Source organism: Mirounga angustirostris, unplaced genomic scaffold (genome assembly GCF_029215605.1).
Source record: "Mirounga angustirostris isolate CCGP_5_RB_7025 unplaced genomic scaffold, mMirAng1.0.hap1 SCAF_14, whole genome shotgun sequence".
In the NCBI taxonomy this organism is placed as follows: Eukaryota; Metazoa; Chordata; class Mammalia; order Carnivora; family Phocidae; genus Mirounga; species Mirounga angustirostris.
In genome coordinates, this window is record NW_026991722.1 from 27,574,891 (window position 1) to 27,597,177 (window position 22,287).

Sequence of the window (22,287 nt, forward strand, 5' to 3'; positions counted from 1 at the left end):
GGGAGCCCCCGCAGCGGCACCTGGGGTCCAGCCAGAGGCCTCTGCATCTTGCCCGCCCACAAGACAAACACCCCCACACTGCAGGTGCAACCCCTACCCCTCTGGGGCTTGGGATCTTCCCTGAGCATTTTCCCTGGGAGGCCCCACCACTTGGTTTTCTCTCCGGGATTCCTTGGCCTTTTTGCCCTCGGGCCCCTGCGAGAACTCTCACCCCACCCTGCTATACAAGTCCTTTGGCTAAAAGGCAAACCCACCTGTGTCGAACTGTACTTTGTATGACCTGCACGTTACAAGGTACACCTCCCAGCCCATTTGCGCTCCCTCCCCTGCGGCAGGGCGGCTAAACCGTCCCCCATTAAGACTTGTGGTTTTCGGGAAGGTGAGTCTGTGGGCCAGGAGTGCAAGCATTGGCCCACGTCCCCCAGAGCGCTTCTCTTTTCCCTCACAGCCTCGATCATTGATTGTTTGTCATGACATAAGGGTGTGAGCATTCGCTTCCCTGAGTTTGCCCACTAGACTGCAGGCTTCCTGAGGGCAGGGTCTGGGCGGGTCTTGTTCACTGCTGTAGCCCCAGTTTTGGGCTCAGTGTCTGGTTCATAGGGATCTTCAACAGCTCTTCACTGAGTACGTGGATGAATAAATGGGGGAATGACTCCGTCACTATGGGGACTGGAAGGCCTAGGGTGAGTTCTTGCATGGTACTGAGATACGTGTGTGTGTCTTTGGTGTGAAGGGGATGGGGGTGGATTTCCCCCAAATACGGCCCTCAGAGCAGGGTACAGCATTGTGACTGGGACGTGTGGTCCAGGGGGTAGGGCTCCATCCCTTGTTCATCCACAGGTCAATCAACCACAGGCTCCAAGCAGCCAACACTCAAGCTTACAGGCCAGCCTTTGTGGTCAGAGGTTCTGGCTTCCTCTAAAACGGTCCTAAAACTGGGGAGGGCTGAGCCCCAGCTCCAGGCATGCAGGTTGGCCAGTCCTTGGGGCAAGGAATCATCCTGAGGGGGAGTGAGCAGAAAGGAAGTGTGCATCTTCAGGGCCTCCATGGTGGAGGTGGATGATACGGGACGGTCCCAATCCTAGCTCTCTATGGTGGGCTCACCCTAAACCCAGGAGGCCTGGGCTCTTCAAACATTGGGGGTGGGGATGTGGTATGGCTGACTCCTTCCCGCTCCACATCCCAGGTCTTAGGCTGGAAACTCATGATGCCTTGGCCAGTTTGCAGCCTTCCTGCCGACCTAAGACTCAGAATGTTCTCTCAGGCTATCGGCCGCTCTGAGGCAGTTAGCTGCCATTTATTCACCCCCAATTTCCCACCTTACTGTGGATGAAGGTAAGTCCAGGACTGGAGCAGATGAAACAAAGTGGAAGATAATTCTCAGATCTGGCGTAGCCATAAGACACAGATGTTAGCCTCAGGGTCAAGACCGTATGTGATCAATGGTCCTGCTATGGGCAGAAAGGGACTCTTTCCTCAGCACAGAAGGGATGTATAAAATCATCATGCAGGCTTCCGGGAGGGACAGGACGCCTGTCAGGTTTAATCAAGAACCAGCAGATTTTAGGGCTCTCTTCCATGATACAAGGTGATGTGCAATGAAGTGCTAACTTGTCAGCAGACACACTTTCAGGCTAGAAGAGTTTAGATAATTCCAGTGGTGTCTGGAGTAGGCAGAGGGAGCTTTCCTGAAGATACAGACCTCGTAAGGCCCTTGACCTCTGAGTAGCACTTTTGTGAAGGCGGGAAAAGACAAGGCAGGCTTTCAGGAAGAAAGCTGAGTGTCCGTCCAGAGAAACATGGCACGTCTGTGGGCTGTGAGCAGCCTCCCGATGACATGGGAGGGTGTGTGCTGTGGGTCACAGCCCGCGAGGCCAGCCCCCACTCGGGTGCCCAAGGAACGCAGTACTGCATCATGCCTATGCAAGGCATCTGGATTGACCGTGCACTCTGGCATTTGCTTCCCTGTGACAGGCTGTACTAACCAGGCACTGAGTTAGTATATCCAAGGGACTTCCAAGGACTCAGCATCAGAAGTACACGTGAGAAAAATACTACATTATCAAAGAAAAGATGGGCCTATGAACCTCTCTGACCATTTAAAATAGCAAAATTATGCTCTAAGCTCTAAATATGGACAATACAAACTGGAGTATATTGGGGATCCCTTGTGTAAAGAATACAAGTAATAACTAGCACAAACCATAAGCAAACAAAAACACAGTTGGATTTGCCTTTTTAAAATTTGGGAGGAGTAAGAAAAATCTGCCTGCTTCCTATTTCCCCTGCATTTATTTGTGATTCTCTGTAATGATAGCAGGTTTCAAACCCTTTCTATTGATCAGAAGCCTCCTTAAGTGTGATGTCTGCTTGAGAACTGCTCCTGGTGAGGATGTTTCTCTCACTGAGAAGCGGTTTTAAAAGCAGAGCTGATTTGGAATTTCTATCTGCTACCCCTCTTCTCCCCATCCAGCTCATATCCCAAGCTCTGACTGCTTTCAAATCAAATAAAAGCTACCAGCAAATAAGAAGTGATAGTTGTCCCTTTAAGAAAGTCACAGAAAAACCTGCCAAGTCATTAGGATTAAAAAAAATTCTTTATAACTTGGAGCTTCTCTGGAAATAGGGGTGTTGGAACGGGTTCCCCAAGGATTTGCCAGCATGAACCCTCTCCAGCTTGGGGGTTTCTTACAGAACCGCTAACAAAGAAGACAGTTTTCCTGCCAGACAAGTCCCAGACTTACAGGGAGAGGGACGGAGGCATCGGAAGTCACCCCGGGGGCGGGGGCGGTTATGAAGGCAACATTGAGGCCTGAGGGAAAGATGGGGTCTGCTTGATCACTGACCTAGGTTTGCAGATGGTATCAAAAGCCAGACTGAGGAACAGATGCAGCTAACGTAATAGGAGATCAGGAGCAATGGGAGGTCTGTGGACAGAACAGTGTGATGATTAAAGCAACATTTAGGGAGATTTGCTGGGAGTGGTTCACGGAGCCTGAAGGCCAAAGCTAGGGAGGCTGGCAGGACTTCACAGTGCCTGCCTCAGGCAGTGCTAGGCGGAGAGGGCTGGACATATGAGATAATTTGGGAGGAAAAGGGAGCATGGATAGGCACGGGGAGAAGGGTGAGTGAATAAAAAATGGCGTCAAGTGTTGGTGAGGGAGTGGAGCAACCGGAACTCACGTCCACTGCTGGGAGAGATGTACCTGTGACCACGTAGAGAACTGCCTGGCGGTCTCTGCACACCCTACAGCCCAGCAATTCCTTCCCGGCAACATGCACAGACGAAATACGTGCGTCCATCACACCAAAAGACACACACCACAGAGTTCGACTTCGCACTACTCATAACAGCGCCAAGTGGGGAACAACCCAGTTACTCATCAGTAGTACAGTGGATAAATAATGATTTATTTGCACAGCAAGAGAATGAGTGCTTTACAACTCCGGGCAATGGTATGAATGCAACTCACAACGTTGAGCCAAAGAAGCCAAGCACAAAAGAGTGCAGGCTGTATCATTCCATTCATACGAGGTTTGAAAACCAGGCTAACCTGAGAGAAGTCTATGTGTCATCCACCAACTGGAAGGGGGCACACGGAGGACCTCTGGGGTGCTGATGGTGTTGTGTGTCTTGATCTGGGTGCTGGTCACCAGGGTGTGTTAGTTTGTGAACATTCACCAAGCTGTATGCACTTTGATGTAAGTCTGTTCTTCTTTAATAAATAGTTTTGAAATGACAGGATGAGGTAGAGTAAAGGCAGTTAAGGCCTATTGTGTGACATGGAGTTTGAGATGTCTAGACAGGCAGGTGGAAACGCCCAGCATCAGTGGGAGAAGCACCACTCTGGTCTGGGCAAGAGTTCAGGGCTGGAGACAGAATGTGGGGATTGTTTACCCAGGAGTGATGGGGAAGCGGAGAGCCTGGGTTAGCTTCTGGGACAGCGCGGCTGTGAGAACCAGCATCCAGCCCCGTGAGAGGCAGGAAGAGGAAGAGGAGGGAGCAGAGCCCTTCATCAGAAGCCTACTCAGCTGCACTAGGACCCTGTGCTTGGCTCTGCTAGCCGTGATCTCTGTCCTTCAGGACTTATATTTTGCTTGGGGTGGGGGCAGATGCTTCTTCATCCCTTCAGGCAGCATAGTCTTTTAAACGGTCAAGAAACAGAGGGCTGGTGAGCTTTAGAGCCAGGTGCCAGCCAGGCCATCCACCTTGAGGGCACGTGGTGCCTTGGACACTGTGGCCGCCATCAGTGGAGGGCATCAGCCACCAGGCAGGTGGACGGGCCCCGCAGTAGAGCCTTGAAGGTCAGCGTGAGGGGTGGTAAGCAACCTGCCGTCCAGTACTCCTCCCTAGAATACAGGGGCCTCTGAGATCAGAGGAATGTGCTGGAATCTGTGCACATACAGCGCAGCCACACAGACGTGTTGTCCCACTGCCTCTCGTGGGCGGCTGGGCTTGTGCTTTTCCCGTAAGCACGTTAGGTCAGAAGATCAGGGTGCCATCCCAAACACCTCTGTGATGCTGGGGGCCAAGGTGATACACCAATCACAGAGCCAGTACATTTCCTCTAATGGAAAACACCAGGGCAATAGGGAGTATCAAACACGCCGACAGGAAACATCAAGACATCTGCAGGAATGCAGAAGAAAAATACATATTATGATATCACACACACACACACACACACACACACACACCAAGGTCCATGAACTCTTAATCATCATGCATGCAAGGGCATGAGGGGCAAAGCAGCTTGTTGGGACAAGTGGACGTCCTTTCATTAAAGCTCCTCTACCTGTTTTCAGGACCTCCCCCTGTAATGGGGTGCTACTCTACCCCTCCCTCCATAACTCTCAGGTTCCTCAGTGGGATGTCACATGGGTGTGTCAGTACCTCTCCGCCCCGTGTAGAAGTGCCCAAGACAAATGGTCCTCATTCCTGCCTCAGTGCCTTTGCTTATGCCTTCTAGAAAGATGTTCTCAAGAGTCAGATGGATTGAAATCTCGGTTCTTCTAGGCATGGTAAGTTGAAGATGTGGGACGAATCCTGTTAGTTCTCTTCAGCTCCCTCTTCTTTCAGATGGGGACGACCCTCTCAGTGGTATCACTGGGGTAGTATATGGGAAGTCCCTAGCAGAGACTGGTACAGAGTTGGCAGGCAACCAACAGTAGCTGTTCTCCATCTCACTCCCATTAACCCATACCTGGAATGTCCTTATCATCAACGTGACCTTGTTCTTCAAATGTCACTAGTGGTTTCACTCCATTAGGTGGTGTACCTGCCTCCCGGGACCCTGGCTCAGCTCCAAAGCTCAGGAGTGCCCACTATGGGGTTCAGGTTAGTTGAGGGCCCTGACGTTGCTCTGGAAAGGAACACAGTGTCTCCAGATCCTCAGAGTGGATTCCTCAGGGGCATTTGTCTTCTGTAACTTCTAAAAATGTCTTTGGAAAGCTAACCACTCGCATTACGTTAAAAGTAACCACTCGCGTATTTGAAACTTAATAGCTCACTTTTAAAATTGTAAGCTTAAATAGTTAGAAATGCATTTTTAAATACGATCATGGAGTGGCTTCTGGATGTTGCTACTATTCTGTTTCTTGATCATACGAGTAGGTTCATTTATTGGAAATTCATTCATGAAGTGTTCACTTGTGATTTTTTCACTTTTCTGGATATATGTTAAAAATAGATTTGTGGTAGGCTGTCTGAGCTCTGCCACTTGACCTCATGCGGCCCAACATCCTTCTGAGAATCAGTGAGGTAGGGGACAAGCCTGAGATCCGGAGACAACCCTGAGTGGAGAGCCTGACTTGGAAGGGGGGGACGGGCTCGGCTTTGGAGATACTCTTGCGCCCTCTGGTGGCGACCTGGGGTATCACAGGCCAAGGAGCGCTTCCCGAGCTTAAGTTCTATGATTCCTATTCTCCGGATGTGTCTACATGTTGAAGGGCACGGAGGTGGGCAGTGAAGATGGGGACGAGGAAGGAAGAAGGGACGGGAAGAGCCATCTTGGTCCTAGGTACCTGTCGGCCTCTTCCCCCTGTCTCTCCACACACAGCTTGGCTCTGTCCTTTAATCCAAGGACAAACAGCGGTTCTCAAGGTTTGATGTGCACAAGAATCACCCCAGAGCTGGGAGTGTGGCTTCTGGGCTTCAGCGCCAGAGTTTCTGACCACGAGGTCTGAGGGGGCCCCAGTGATCTGCATTTTTAAACCCCATCCAGGTGATTCTGATGCAGGTGGTATGGACCACACTTTTAAAAAACCCCACTGTTTGGGCGCCTGGGTGGCTCAGTTGGTTAAGAGACTGCCTTCGGCTCAGGTCATGATCCTGGAGTCCCGGGATCGAGTCCCGCATCGGGCTCCCTGCTCGGCGGGGAGTCTGCTTCTCCCTCTCCTGCTACCCCCTCTTGTGCTCTCTCTCTCACTCTCTCTCTCAAATAAATAAATAAAATCTTTAAAAAAAAAACCCCCACTGTTTAATATTAATATTAGACGTAGATTAATGTTTACCTAGGGCTGGAGGGGTAAGGGGGAAATGTGGAGTGATTTCTAATGGGTACAGGTTTCTTTGGGGGGCAATGACCATATTCTAAAATCGATGGTGGTGATGTTTGCACAGTTCCCTGGAACTGTATCATTTAAGTGGGTGAGCTATATGGTATGTGAATGGTATCTCAATACAGGTGTTAGAGAAAAATTCCTATGAATTCTTTCCTCCATAGAGGCCGGGGCGGGGGTAATCTCAAGAATTGTGTATGAAAAGAAATCTTTATTTCTAAATTGAGTCTTCACTCTAAAAGAAGAGCTGTTAGCTGCCTGAGCTGAAATGGTGCTAAGGACATAGTTTTTGCAAATATATTCCTGGAGAAAAGACAGGGAAAACAGTTCTCCTTGGACTAAGTCTATTAACATACCCAGTACCATCGAAGGCAGCTTAGCCGAGAGTATTAACGGTACCTCACCTTACAGTTTCCAGAACACGTAAACCCGTGTGACCCTCACAGCAACCCCTGAGGCAGGCAAGCCAGGGATTATCATCTCTGTTTTACTGGTGAGAATACAGGCTCAAGGACAGGAAATATCTGGCTCACGGTCACAATTAGAAAGAAAAGCGACACGGACCGAGGCCTCTGGACTCCACGTCCGTCCGAAGCTCTGTTTATACCACTGTGGCTTCCTTCCATTGTCATGACTGCCCGCACCCACCGGAGGTCTCCAAGCGTTTCACGGTGGTCAAAGCTCTGAGCCTCCTTTGTTTATTTCCTTGGCCAGAAGACCCCAGCCGGGCTGCTTGCTCTCATGGGTCCCTGGTCGGCCGGGCCCGCCCTTAGCAAACTAACATCCGCGAATGATGGGACGATCACAGCCCTCGAGCCCCGCCCCTGCTCCACAGCCTCCCAGGGCGGTCCCGGGGCTCGGGTGTGAAATCCGGCTGTGAGATTTACCCGCCCAGTGGCTGCGAAGATGCCGCTTAACTTAGATCCCTGGGCATTTGACCTGTAAAATGGGAATGAGACGTTCAACCGCGTGGGACTTGCGAGATGCAGCTGAGCTGTCGCATGAAGGGCTGGGCTTAAGGCTGTGTCCGTCCCACCCGGTCCTACCCGCCGACATTGCCCGGAATCCGAGGTATTCTGCTTGGCTCGCCAGGTTGGAGCAACCTCGTCCCCCTCCGAAAGCTGTCTAGAGCACACAGCTTGGCAGCCGGTTATCTTCCAATGAGTTTTTCGGGTGTCACCTTCTAAGGCACTGTTTGTCAGTGTGGTCCTGGATTACAGAATAAGGGTCAGAAAAAGCTGGGGTTCCTTTCGAAAAATCTAGACTTGCGGAATCAAAATCTCTTGGGGATGAGAAAAATCTCCTGTGGTAGAAAACCTGAAATCTGCATTTTCCATAGGCGCTCCCTATAGGCGCTGCATGCCCTCTCCCCCCACTGTATACACAGTAGCTGGTGCCCGCCGAACTGAATTCTAAGCAGGTAGAGACCGGGGGGTTCCAGGGTCTTTGCTCCTACCACGTCACTTAGCACAGTGTTAGTTAGGCACCTAACAGGTAGTTATGTCAGTACTCCTGTGATGGAAAAGAAAACACCGTGCTGAGCTGAGGAGTTCTCAAACCCACCTGCATCAGAAGCATCTGGAAGGCTTGTTCACACAGATCGCTTGTCCCCACCCCCCTGAGTCTCCTGAGTCCGTAGGACCGGGTGGCACCTGAGACTCTGCATTTCCAAGTTTCCCTGGCGATGCAGATGCTGCGCCTCCGGGCACCGCACACCGTCTCGGTAAGAGTTGGGCGGGGAGACCAGAAGCACCAGCATCCCTCAGGGACTTGCAGATTGCAGCAGCTCAGACCCCACCTGGGACCTGCTGTCGCGGAGCCCGCATTTTAGCAAGTTCTTCAGGAGATCCGGGTGCCCATTCAAATGCTTTTTATTCCCATTTCCTAGATGAGGACGTCAAGGCTGGCGGAGCGCGTGCCCGACACAGAGTCACGCAGCGGCCGCAGCCCGCGGCGGCGCTGGGATTGGACTCGACTCTGCAGACGCCAGCCCTCAGCCCTGACACTCAGACACGGTTTCCCTCTCTCCAAGGAAGTCTCCCGGCCCCTTCCTTCCTTCAGGTAACAGTCCTAGGAGCGCACACAACTGAATCAAGCCGCAAGGACACCCTGTGCGCAGCCATGTGCTTGAGCCCACGCCTGTGCTGGGTTTGCGGGGTCCCGGCCTCAGAATTTGCCACCTCCTTTTGGAAGTAAGACCCCCCCAGGCGAACCTAGCAACACCGGACCACATAAAATTAAGTGTGAAGTTGGACAGTCAATAGCACATTTTATGTTAAAATTAGGGTTTGCCTAAAGAATATGGAGGCTACTAAGAGATTTATGCCAGATTCACGTCCCTGGGTGTCTTCCTGGCTTGTTCCAGACCCTGCACCGCCGAGCCCAGGTGCTGGGCCTTCAGAATGGCAGGTGCCACCTCTCTCCGGCTTGCCTCTTGCCTTGGGTGTGCGCCCTTCCCTTGGTGAGGTCCCTTCGTGTATGGAGAGTGTCGTGTTGTTCTCCCATGCTGTCACAGGTGACGCAGGGGTTGAAGAGCAGACGGGGGAGCTATGACGCTGTCTCCATGGGAGAGAGATCTCCAGTCTCCAGCGAGAGCCCAGCACAGAGCCAGCTACATAATTCATAGGGTCCCGTGCAGACATTATTAAGGACTTTGAGATAGTGACAGAAGAGCATTAAACCAAATGAGAGGGCCATGTAAGTGCACGGGTCCTGTGAGGCTGGAAACGGGAGGGACGGCACAGCACTTGAACTTGCAAATAGCTCGCCTGTCAGGGGTGGGGTGGTCAGTGGAGGAGAGGGAAGGAGGTAGAACTGGAGATAGAAGACAGTGGAGGTGGGAGTGCTGCCTATTTCTGGACATATTAGGGGGTCTACTCTACTGTAACTGTGTCACTCTCTCACTGAGGAGGGGGAACGGGGGGGAGGGACCAAGAGCGATGGAGCCCACCCCTCTCCAAAAGGGGCTCAGTCTATTCCTGTTGAGGTCCTGGGGCTGAGGCCAAGGAGCCAAGGTGGGGACCCCGGAGAGTGGGAAGTTGGTGGCCCAGGAATGGCGCTGGGTCCTCTGGCCCCGGCCCCAGGCTCCCTGTCCTGTCCCCCAGGTCCTCACCTCAGTCTTGGGTCCTGGGCTCTGCCAGTGTCTCTCTGTTCAGCAATCCGATGGGCCGAATATGATGTGATAGCTCTTTTGTGGGGCCGGCACCACAGCTGAAATTTGTCCAGCTCCAGAGGTTAAGAATTGCATGGAAACAGGCCGACTCTGACCCTGGGGGCAGGGACACCCTCCTTTGACAAAATAATGCTGCCTGGGGGTATCTCCCACCTAATAACCCTTTAGAGGATCTTCTGCTGCAGCTTCCCTCATACTTACTATGTTCAAGGGCACTGGCCCGCGGCCCCTCTATACCTTCCACTACGGGGGCATCCATCCTTGGCTGCATGCCCTGGGGAGCTTTGAAAACTGCTCCTGCCTGTCCCCCTGCCCCAAGGTTCTGAGGGAGCTGGTCTGGCTACCAGGATTTTTAATGCCCGGCTGCCTGATTGGCTCACCTCCCACCCCCACGACTCTCTTTGCCACATATGCTCAGGCCACACTGGAGGTGACACTCTCTCTCCAACGTTCCAGTGGGTCCTCCTGACTCACACTGACTCCCCAAGAAGCGAGTCTTGGGGAAAGAAGTGAGCACTGCCCCCTGTCCCTGTCCCTATCCCGTCCTGGCCCCACCGGGCAGTTCACAGAGGGGAGGAGCCTCATGCCTCCCCTGAAACCCGCCTGTTGTTGGCCCTCTTCCTGCTATGGGACCGCCTGGGCTCCCAGCACCCGCTCTCCCACCTTTCTCTGTGTTCTGCTTTTCTCAGTCTTCTTTATCTCTTACCTCAAACATCTACCTGGCCGATGGAGCGCCTTTTCTAGTCTACCACCTGCCCACCTGTCTGTCCCCCTGTGGCAGCACCCGCTGCTGTCCCTGCCTCCCCACCCCTTCCACTTTCCATCCCCACGGAGGATCCATACCTGTTCATACAGCACCCCTGCAGCTTCTCACCTCGCCTCTCCGCTTGCCAGCGCTGCCCCTGCCGTGGGGCCAGGGAGACCCCTGCCTGAGAACCTCAGGGAGCGGAGGTGTGGCGGGCGACCCAGCTGCTTCAGTGTCTTCCTTTCTAGGGCCCAGGCTCCGTGCCCAGCAGGTTTCCGGGGCCAATGCAAAACCTTGCTTGTCGCTCAGCCTCCTGGGCCAGATGTTTCCTGTTTAGTGGTTTCATTTTTTGTAAAGTAGTCTCCTTTGGGGTGCAGGGCTGGGACCCAACAACACTGAGAAAGAGGCAAACATCACTTCTGAGGATTCTCTCTGCCTCCTGCGCATACCCCTCCCGCCTGCAGGCACCCCGTGCTTCTCACTGCACCCACGTCGGCCCTGCTGCTCCTTATCAAAACCCACTGGGGACTGAGGATGGCGGGGGCTCAACATAGTTGTTTTCCACCCTGGCTGCACACCGGGAGCTTTAAAACTACCTGGCCCCAGGCCCCTGGAGACCTATGTGATTTGGAGTCAGGTGATTCTAATCCAGCCCAGGCAATGATCTCAGAGTCTGGACCTTGACCCAGCAACATCCGTATGATCTGAGAGTTTGCTAGAAGTTCAGATTCTCGGTGTCACCCAAATCTACTAAATCAAAATCTTTGGGGCTGAGGGCCGGGAATCTGTGTTTTAATAAGCACTGCTGATGATTCTTATATGCATAAAAGTTTGCAAACCATGGGATTACTACTAGCAGAGCAAGGGGAAGGGATGACTGGAGGCAGCATCCTATTCCTGAGTTTATACCACTGGTTTTCAAAGCATGGTCCCTGGTCCCCATCATGCCAGAACTTGTTAGAAATGCAAATTCTCAGGCCCTGCCTCAGACCCACTGAATCAGAATCTGGGGGTTGGGCTCTGTTTACCAAGGGCTGTAGGTGATTCTGCTGTGTGTTCAAGTTTGAGGGCTACTGGTCTCCCATCCACCTGCCTCACCTAAGACCCTTTCATGATCTGGGTCCAAACCATGGAGACTCTATAAGGAAAGGATGGTGGCAAAGGACATTTGTAGTGGCTTGAATTTATTACCCATCAAATGATGACATGCTTAGGGTTGGATGGTGGGTCTGTTCTGAAGAGTTCCTTCCCTAAACACTATTCAGGGAGTATATGTTGGGAAGTTTTGGAGGCAAGATTCAGGCAGCTGGCCTGCCTGAGATTCTGTGTGTCTGTTATGTGCAGGTGGTTAAATGCAGGAAGCAGATCACAAGATCCAGCCAGTCTGAGCGAACGGGCTCTGTAGAAGGAGGCTGAGTGGGGATAAGAGGTGTTTCCATTCCTCAATCAATTATTTTCCCAGGGCCTCTAGGTGCCCATCTGTGGCTAGTCGTCGGAAGAGACACAAAAAACAAAAACAACTGTGTGTGTGTCTGTAGATGTACTTATATATGTGGGTACATATGTATGATTTCTGCATGAATGCATAAATGTGTGTGTATACATAGGCGGGTTCGTCTCTGTGTGTGTTCATATATGTACGTACTCCCGTGATAGCATGTGTATGTATTATGTATCTCTGTGTAGATACGTGTGTGTATGTATGTGTGCGTGTGCATAAGTGTGTGTGTGTTATATGTGTGGGTTTGTATATTACAACCACTATCCTCGTAGGACTTACAATCTAACTGGAGAAAAGACCCATATTATTGAAGCAGAGAACAATTGTGTCCTAGTAGTGACCTTAAGGGATTAAGGAACCAGGGCCTCTGGGGAGCTCATTTTGAGAAAGTTTCCCTAAAACATGTGAGTTAGGAGAGGAAGGAAGAAGGACAGTCCACATGTGAAATGAGGGGATGCCTTGGTGCACCCCCATTTGGGTCACACCTGAGCTACGTCCAGTGTCCAGCCAGTCTTTTCCTTAGCATCTTAAAGCTAAGAAGAGGTTCTGATCTGGCCCCTCTGGCCTGAACACCCACATTTTAAAGGAAACCTACAAGATGATGTCCAGGCTTTCCTGGGCATTTCTGGTCACTGGGATTGCCTGGGAACTGGGGGTAAGAGTGTGAGACCCTCCCTCCCCCCAGCACCACACATGGATGACTCCTGGTGTGGACCCGTTACATATCAGGGGTTCTTAGCGCTACCTCAACACTGCGCTTAGGCGGGCATCATCCTCATTTATAGATGATGCGCTGCAGGCGAGAGATTAACCCCCAGCCAGTAAGGAACAGAGAAGGGCTGCATTCAAAACTGGCTCTGCTTGACTTCAGAGCTGGGACCTTTCCACACCCAACCTGGTGGACTCGTCAGTTAGGTTTGATGACTGTGGGAGGTGAATTTATTATCTCTGAGCTCCCCACTCTTTGTGAACCCAGCTGATAATCTCAACTCCACTGCTTTCATTCTCTACAACAACAAAATTTCCCTTTCTTTCCACATTTTATCTGAGATTCTAAAACATTTGAAAAGTGGAAATACATAACAAGCTCATTACTGTTGTTACTCTTGGGATTACAATGTTCATCTAATTTGGAGGCAAAGCACAGAATTATTTTAATATATAAAATTATATTTAATATATAAAATACATATTTTAAATGTTATAGCCTGGCCAGAATGTTTCCAAATGTTGGTGCAGGCAGCATGGAGCACTAGGGGGCTTTGAGGATTGACCGTGCCCCAAGTCTGGGGCTGCTGGGACACTGCCAGCCAGAGGCTCTGATGGGCTGAGGAGAGCACACTCTAAGCCCCACCCAGTTAAGATTTTTTTTTTTCTTTTTTTTTTGGCAGAGCTGAGTTACCCGGGTGCTTACTCTTTGCTTGTGATCTTCATCGGCCCAGGAAAGGCGCCTCTCTTGAATATCAAAGTGTGCATGTCTTTTCCTTTTTATACTCCACTGCCTTTTCTCTATTTTGTTTGTAGGAGTAATTGCAAACCGTGCATTGTTGTTTGATGTGCATGCATTTTTAATTAATGCAAATGATATTGATCATAAATGTCACGTTCTGATTTTTAGTCCAGCACTAGGTTAAGATCTATCCACATTGCTCTGTGGTCCTGGGCAACTACCGGCTGCGGGGGCTGCACGGCGCGCCCCACTCGGCTTTGCCTCCGCCTTCTCCAGATCTCCCACTACGGTGAACGCTGGGACAAACAGCCTTCCTGGCGGCCCACCGTGGGAGCAGGGCATACTTTCCCTGAGCACCAGACACATTTGGGAGGGGAATTTCTAGGTCACAGAGGGTGTGTCTACTTAACATGACTGAATACTGAGGACCTGCTCCCCAAGTGGCTGCTCCCGCCAATGTCCCACCAGCATTTTGTGATTTATGCTTTTTGTGCTTTATGGTGTGATGAAACATGGTCTATGTTGTTGATATTCTAGGGATCCTTGAGAAAAATGTGTTTTCCCTGCTTGGTTTTTTAGGATGGGGGATGTTGAGTGGGAGGGTTTAGAATCTTGTGTGTAAATAATAGCTCACACTTACTAATTCTATTGTTTGTATCTCTGATATCTCTCTGTTCACTTTTTGTTCTCTTGATATATCAGTTTCTGAGGTTTTGGTAAAAGCTACAATTATTGATTTGTTTATTTCTCCTGAAGTTCAGCCAACTGTTGCTTGATGCATTCGAGGTTGTTTATGTAGTATATGTGTTTGTGATAATTATGTACTCTTGTCCTATGTTCCTTTTACATCATTCTTTGTTCTTTTTAAAAAATGTATTTAAACTAAACAAAAACAAAAACAGTTCACTCATTTCTCCCACCCTCCACCTCTCACCTCTGGCAAACACCAGTTTGTTCTCTGTCTCTATGGACTTGCTTTTTTTTTTAAACCATTTATTTATTTTTGGATTCCACATATAAGTAAGAACATATGGTATTTGTCTTTCTCAGTCTGACTTATTTCACTTAGCAGAATGCCCTTGAGGTCCATCCATGTTGTCACAAATGACCCTGTTGTATATTTATTCCACATTTTCATTATTCATTCATCTATCAATAGACACTTAGGTTGTTTCTATGTCTCAGCTTTGTAAATAATGCTGAAATGAACACAGGGGCGCAGATATCTTTTTGAATTAGTGCTTTTGTATTCTTTGGATAAATACCCGGAAATGGGATTGCTGGGTCATAAGGTAGTTCTAGTTTTCATTTTTTGAGGAACCTCCACACTGTTTTCCACAGTGGCTGCACCAGTTTGCACTCCCACCAGTAGGGCACGAGGGTACCCTTTTCCCCAGGTCCTGGCCAACACTTGTTGTTTCTTGGCTTTGATACTAGCCATTCTGACAGGTGAAATGATATCTCATTGTGGTTTTGATTTGCATTTTCCTGATGATTAATGACATAGATCATTCTTTGTTTTTTAACTTTTTTTTTGCCTTAAATTTCACTTTTCTTCTTTTTAAAATTTTTAAGAAGATTTTATTTATTTATTTTGAGAGAGAGAGAGCACAAGCGAGCATGAGCAGAGGGGAGGGGCAGAGGGAGAGCGAGAAGCAGACTCCTCGCTGAGCGGGGATCTCCATGTGGGACTCCATCACAGGACCCTGGGATCATGACCTGAGCCAAAGGCAGACGCTTCACCGACTGAGCCACCCAGATGCCCATTAAATTTCACTTTTCAAGGCCTTAAACTTTCTTTTGGTCCGTATTTATTTATTTATCTTATCGCATTTTTTTTGGTATTTAAACATTTATGTCTTTCTGTTTTAAATGCTTTTCTTGTGAACAGCAAATTGTGTAGTCTTTTTTCAAAAGTGCAACCTGAGGGTCTCTGTCTTCCAGTGGCAAATTTAATAGTTAACATTTTTTTCAGTCAATTACTGTTATATTATGACCAGTTTCTACCTTCTGTTTATTTTTTTGTACTTACTATCTTTTTTTGGGGGGGAGGACGTTTCCCCCCCTCCTTTGCTGTTTTTAATTGGAAAGATAGAATTTTCTTCTCATTTCAAAATTTGAATTCTAATTTTGTTCTCATGGTGATTGCTTTTATCACCCTTTTCTTCCTCTTTGTGGACTTTTTAAACTTACCAGTTTTTCTACAAGCCAAGTACTCTAACAGGCTCTTCTTGCCTCTTTTGTATTCCTCTCCCCACCCCCATCATGTAATATTCCACTTTAGGTTGTTACAGGTACTTTCCTTCTATTTCTCCCCTCTTCGGTCCTAATGAACAACAAACATTACCAGTGTTCAATCTCCCTGCACTCCTTGTGTCCCTTGCAACATTTCCTGGATTTATTCTATTTGGATGCTTCCATCTGGTGTGTTTTCAGTGTCGGACTCCGTGGGTAAATCTTCTGAGTTTTTTTTAATGCCTGAGAACATGTTTGCTGTCCTTGAAGATGCCTCCTGTACGTGGAATGGCATCTACATGGCATTGCTGGATCAAGTACTTAGAGTACCTAGTTTCTGAGCCTCCGGTCTGGAGCCCTACAACAGTTCTCTTCTTCCCACCACACTGGCTTGGCAGTGGTGTGCTGGTAAGCCGGCTGTCTGGGGGAAAAAGCCCAGATTTGTAGTTTATTGATTTCTGTGGTGGAAACACTACCCCTGCAGCTGATTTCAAGCTGTAGGTGTGACGGGAGAGATGCACTCACTCGCACAGCCAACTCTTGGGAACTGGTGGGAGCTGGCTTCCTCTCTCCTCTGTTCGCGCCTAATTGAGGTGCTGACATAGACTTGAAATCCTGCGGCCTTCATACATTTTCTTGGGTTGAATTTTTTTATCCCATCTATTCCCACCTTGCTTGATATCCTGGGCCAACTCAATTTGCTTTATAGATGAGGATATTGAAATCCTTAGAACAGCTGAAGGGATTTGTTAGTGGTCACTAAGCAGAATGGTATGCGTGTGGAGGGTTTCCTGCTCTTCATAAACCCAGATTATAACACTTTGGTGGAAAACACACAGAAAAGTGCTATTTTAATGGTTCGATGTCATCACTTAAGAGTTCTGGGGCAGCTGAGTGAGCTGTGAACAGAAGCAGCCATCTGGGGAAATTCCTGGATGCCTGATCTTCAGAGAGCCACAACTCCATGGTCATTAAAATATAGCCTGAGACCTTCCTGGCCTCAAGGTGTGATCACAAACTCAGAGGTAGCCTCTGGAGTGTGACGCATTCCCCTTTCCCATGTGGGGGATTTTCCTCCAGCAGGAAGTGTTCCAATTTCCTGGAGAAGTCATAATGGCTGGATATGATGTGGTAGAGAAATAGGCAGCCCAGGGCTCTTGGGCTGGCAGAGATGGCTGGGATCTCAGGGCAGACAAGGAAAGAAAACATAAATATAGACACCAGCTTTTTCCAAATGATGGATTTTGGTCAAATGTAATTATTTCCTTAAAGCTGAATTTATAGAGGGTGTGTCTCCTGCCCCTTGCCTTCTTCCCCCATCTTATATCCTCACCCCATCACACTGAATTGGGAGTGTAAGATGGGGGAGATGTTCCCTGAGGTGCTGGGGAAGGTTTATCCCTGTCCTGTGGAGGAAGGGTGGGAGGGCTGAGCCATGTGGCTTCCCACAGAGGGGTCCTGCAGGTTAGGAGCTCTATGCTGTAACCAGAGTAACTAAATAACAAGAGTTACTGGCCATTCAAGAGGGGCTGGGTTTGTAATTTGGGGATGCAAGACTAAAAGACTATGCCCTAAAAAGTAAGGTGTGTTGTTAATAACCTGTGCTTCTACTCAAAAAACAATGACCGTGGTCATTTCTATATAATTCTCTTTGTAAGTGAATCAGACCTTCTTCTGATGATTTGTAACCCATCCTCACCTCAGTCAGACACTGGCTTGACCATGAAAAACCCCTCAAATGGGCAATGTGTGAACAGGGTAGGTGAACCACATTTTAAGAAGACCCTGATACCATCTTGTGAACTTAACCATTTAATAAGAGAATGCTTATGAACACTATCAAAGAAAATACATTGGTTTAAAACATGATTTGAATGTTGAAAAAGATCAGTTTTCATCTTATGACATTTCCAGAAATATTTCTATTTTGTAAAGGAAGGCATGTTGGCATTTCCAGTGACTTTAGTTTCCTAACACCAAGTCTGGAGAGTATCTGCTTGTGACTCAAGAACAAATCTCAGAATATTAACGTTTTCCTGCCTCTTCTCCAGGGAAGCCCTCCATCTATTACTTACTCAAAGTAATTACTTGATGGTCATGCTGATTTCGTCAGTTTATGGGAGAGAGAGAGAAGAATCAACACTTCTGATGTGGGAGAACTGTAGAGTCCCTCCCTGTCATGAAACTAGGAAGTCAAGGCTGAGAGCAGGGATGTGCTCACTCAAGATGGCAGGAGCTCACTAGAGGCAGGGCTGGGGCAGAACCATCCCATCACCTTCCAGGTTGATGCATGTTCCCTGGTTGATGCATGTCCAGGTTGATGCATGTTCCCTGGTACTGTGCACGGCTCCATGACATGCCTGAGTTGGAGGCCCATGCTACCAATCTCTGTCTCCTTCTTGATGAGTTCTTTTTAGGGATGTGACTTATTTTGCAGAGGAGGGCAAATCACCTCAAAGGGAGCTCTTCTGGAGTGAGCTATGGGTATGAAGTCTAAACTAACTGTATCTTTGATAAGTGTTGTACATCTTAGAAATGAGAGGTCCCTAAATGGTGACTACACACGTATGTCCTTATGTGGGGGAATAACTAGGGTGTAGGCTTGCTTAAGGGGAAAATCGCAGAACAGACAGAAAGGGAGGTTGCATGGTCTTCAGCCTGGAGACCTGGACAACCTGCTGAAGGCTGAATGTACAGTGACATGTTTTGGAAAAGGCAGTCTAGGAGACATCATAGGCCTGGTACTTTGTTATGGTTGATGCTCTTCTGTTTTTCTCCTGGGATAAGTAGTAGATGCGGTTGGCCTCTGGGTAGGTGACTTTGCTGAGCGGAAGCTTATAGATGGCGGGGTTGTTGGTTGTTAGGAGCAGGAAGGTGAGCGCCGAGAGGCAGAAGGGCCAGGTGCATGGTGGCAGTCCAAACTGAGCAAGGGGCAGGGGGAAGACACAAGAGAAGCCTTGGTTATATCACATGCTTGTGTTTGTTTCATTAGCCTTTACCAACCCTATACAGCCCTGGGTAGAGGACAGGATGCTTCATGGGCAATGATAGGAATAATACTTAATTCTTGGCCAATGTAATCCTGTCAGTGCTCTCTGCCTGCATTGTAACAGGTGGACACACATTCTTCATAATGCAGCCATTGAAACCCTATTACAATATGGCTTTATGTAGAAATCCTGTTTTGTCTTAGGCTGTCTGGCCAGGCTATACCTCCAACTCTAGGACCTATGACCATTGTCTGCCTTCTCCCATAGCCCCTGTTGAAGGAGCAGATTTGGCAGCCATTTTGTAGTTCACGATATTTCTCTGGTCACAGCCGATTGGACCAGAGCAAGGCGCTTGACTCAAATGCAACTTCCACAGGCAGATGGCCTGGGAATTGGATCCCTCTTTTGAGAGTTTGAACTAAGAGAGACTGAGCTCTTGGTCTGAAAGGACTGGAGAGCCAAGCAGTGCTGAGTGGCCGCTGGGGGACTGTGTGCACTGCAGAGAGACACAGGGAGATAGAACAGACATTTGGAGAGAGGCAGAGACATGCTGTCCTTGCCCCAGGGCCTGGAAGTGGAGGGCAGCGACTTCTCTTCTTAAGGGCTCTCCCATTCCCAGCTCCCCTTCTCATGGTGTTGACCTGTTTTTTATTCCTTAAGATGCCCTGAGCCTTTTTGATATGCCTCCCCACTCTTACTTGAGACCACTTGAGTGGAGAGCTTGCTGACAAGGAGCCTTCAGACTCAACTAGGAGGCAGACCAAATCATGTCCTCCTCACCTCCAACCTCATTTCATTATAAGCAGTAAAGACCTCAGGTAATACCATGTGCCCGTAATGTGTATGTTCAAAGATGGTGCTGCTGGATGCGACTTGGGGAAGAACAATGGCAGCCAGAACCGTGGCCATAAGATACTCAAGCATAATGAATTCCACCCAATGAGTCTCCCCAAAGCCCTGCTCACACTACACAGTGTGTTTTGGGAAGCACCCCCTGGAGTCCCACAGTGGGAAAGGACGTCGGTCTAGAGTCCCACGGGCCCACATCTCAGCTCCAACCACCTTGTTAAAGGCATTTCAATCGTCTGAGACCTATTTCCTCAGGAGTTAAGTAGGGATAACAGTGTTTACTCAGAGAGTTGGGGCCTCATGCGTACTAAGGACCCCATAAATAGCCCTCAGCGCGTGGTCATGACCATGGAGTAGAGGGTGGCACTGTGGAAGACACAGGCCGTGATACGCATGCCGGTGAGAAAGCGGAGGAACACAGCTCCTAAGTGCTCTCGTCTGTGGAGGGCTTGAAGGGGCTCATAAATGTCACTCGACATTTTTATATCCTGTGCCTCAAGGATATTAGAAATTCCTTCAGAGTGAGTAAATAGCCTGCACTTTTTCATATCCTTGAGAGCGATCAGCACAGTGTCTTAAACATCATAGGCACACAGAAAATGACCTTGATTTAGGAAAGAAAAAAAAGCCTAAATTGAGTGGTATAACCTCTAACTTCTCTGTACACAGAAGAAAGGGTCAATCATCCTGTAAGTGCCTGGGATCCTGTTTGGCATCTCTTCTAGTCCTTGCCCAAGGAAAGCACGTGACACCCAGTCACTGCCTGGACAGGCAGCTGTAAGGATGGGTACACGCAGGATGTGAAAGTCCGGAGCACAAGGAGCCACAGAGCCCATACTCCGTGCTCTTGCTACCCGTCCGTGTTTCTGAAGGCTGACGCTTCAGCCCCAGCTCTTATACCCCCCATGGTGGCGGCTTGCTCCCCTAGAGTTTCAGTCATTCAGCATTTCTTGAGCACCTGTTATGTGCTGGGTACTGCAATAGGAACTAGAGATAAAGATTAGAATATGACCGGGCCCTGGTTCTGAAGGAGCACACGGGCTGAAGGTGTTCGAGGAAGAATGTGTACGAGGCTCATCACTACCGTACTCCAAGTGTTGCAGCAGAGGGACGTACACAGTTCGCTGGGGCCCAGGGGGAGATTAGTCCGCTGGGGGACATAGGATGATATCAGGGAAGGCCAATTCTCTTGCCTAGAAAATGCTTTCCTAAGCTAAGTTCAACCTGCCCAATTTCACTAAGGGTGAAGAAGGGATTTAGGCAGGTGTGGGTAGAATGCCCACCTTCATCCCCATTTTCAGGACCACTGGGACTTTTCCTGGATGCTTTTATAAAATGTGCCCTTGAAACCTTATCCAAAAGGGGGAGGCATTGACTGTGGGCTGAGCCCCTAGCCCTCTGTGCTGGGCCATGTGCCCTAACCCTCTGCTGGGGCTGGCCACGCGGCTCCTCCTGACTCCGACACCTCCTCCCACCAGTGCTCAGACAAAGACGGGGTTCTTGGATGGCTGCATGTGCTCATAGCCACCAGCTCAGCCTTCTCTCAGGTATGGCTGCAGCTTGGTTCCCTGTCTTCCCCGAAGGCTTCCCTCACGACCCCCTCAGCACTGAGTTGCCAAGGGATGAACAAAGATGTACACTGGCCCATAAGCTAGTTGGGCAGTTGCTCTCTCCACACACACACATTAAATAATAAAGATTTAAAACGGAATCTAGAGGATGAGGTGACAGAATTCAATTTACAAGATAATGCTCGTCAAATTGTCCTTTTGTAAGAAGCTCCATGGGCCCAAGGCTAATGGGATCTGATTGGGCCAACAGTTGACACTGAAACTTTTGAGACCCAGCTCTTTCTGTCTGGCAGGTGCCAAGGCAGGCAGTGTGATTTGAGACGAGAGGGAAGAATTGGGGAAGGGTTCCCAGGGGAGAGGTTTGCGCTGGCTTCGGGGAGCGGAAGGAACAGCAGGAAGGGAGTTGTGGCACGTTCTTAGACTCACCACGGAGAGCACGTTAGCCAGGGCGGCGCCCAGGTAGGCCGCGAACAGGGCTGCAAAGAGAACCAAGACACAGTCCAGTGACTACCGGTGCCTCAAGCTCAGCCTGCACGTTATCCCCCCAGATATTTAGGCCACAAATGCTATCTGGCCAATTAAATAAAACTTGAGTTATGTTTCTATTACTTGACAGCTTTGAAATGTGTTAAATTCCAGGCAAATGCCAGCACAGCTAAGGCGGAAGATGAACTTTGTTAAAAAGGGCCAGAATGGAGCCGTTATGGTTCTCTTGGGTCCCACCACCTTGCATTCTAGCAAAGGAACACTTAGCAGCATAAACCATACATGAAAATTTTACTATATGGCCAAGGCCAAGTGGATCCCAGGACTCCCTGCTGGAATATTTCATCCCAAGTTATTAACAGAATATGGGTTTCCAGTGAGGAGCAGCAACCTGTAAGCTTGAGGAAGACCACATAGGCCCACTGCCTCGTCTTCCAGGCTCTGCCTGCAGAGGGATGGCCAGACTGGGCCACTGGGAAGAGCCAAGTGCCAGTAAGAGGTGAGGAGGCTCTGTGAAAATGAGCCAGTGGAATCGGGCTTTGCTTTTGAATCCTGTTTCTCAACTGAAAGCATCCTAATTGTCCCTAGGATATTAACAACAGCAAATCTTTATTAGAGAGTCACTGAGTACCCACACCCTTCAGCATTTCTACAACGTAAGCATTATTTGAAGGTCCTATGATTAGTGTTTGGGTGCTTAAGGTTAATTGCTGTAACTGATGTAAAT

At 49.2% G+C, this 22,287-nt stretch overlaps 1 protein-coding gene across 1 annotated transcript in view; it reads right to left on the reverse strand.

Moving 5' to 3' along the window:
• Nucleotides 1-17,526: 17,526 nt before the first annotated feature.
• The window catches only part of SLC14A2 (solute carrier family 14 member 2), a 50,903-nt gene continuing 46,142 nt past the window's right edge, over nt 17,527-22,287 (reverse strand). The window contains exons 18-19 of the mRNA XM_045886795.2: nt 21,501-21,550; nt 17,527-18,585 (exon numbers count right to left, since the gene is read on the reverse strand). Coding sequence (XP_045742751.1) covers nt 18,385-18,585; nt 21,501-21,550 — 251 coding nt within the window. The 3' untranslated portion in view covers nt 17,527-18,384. The remainder of the gene's footprint in view (nt 18,586-21,500; nt 21,551-22,287) is intronic.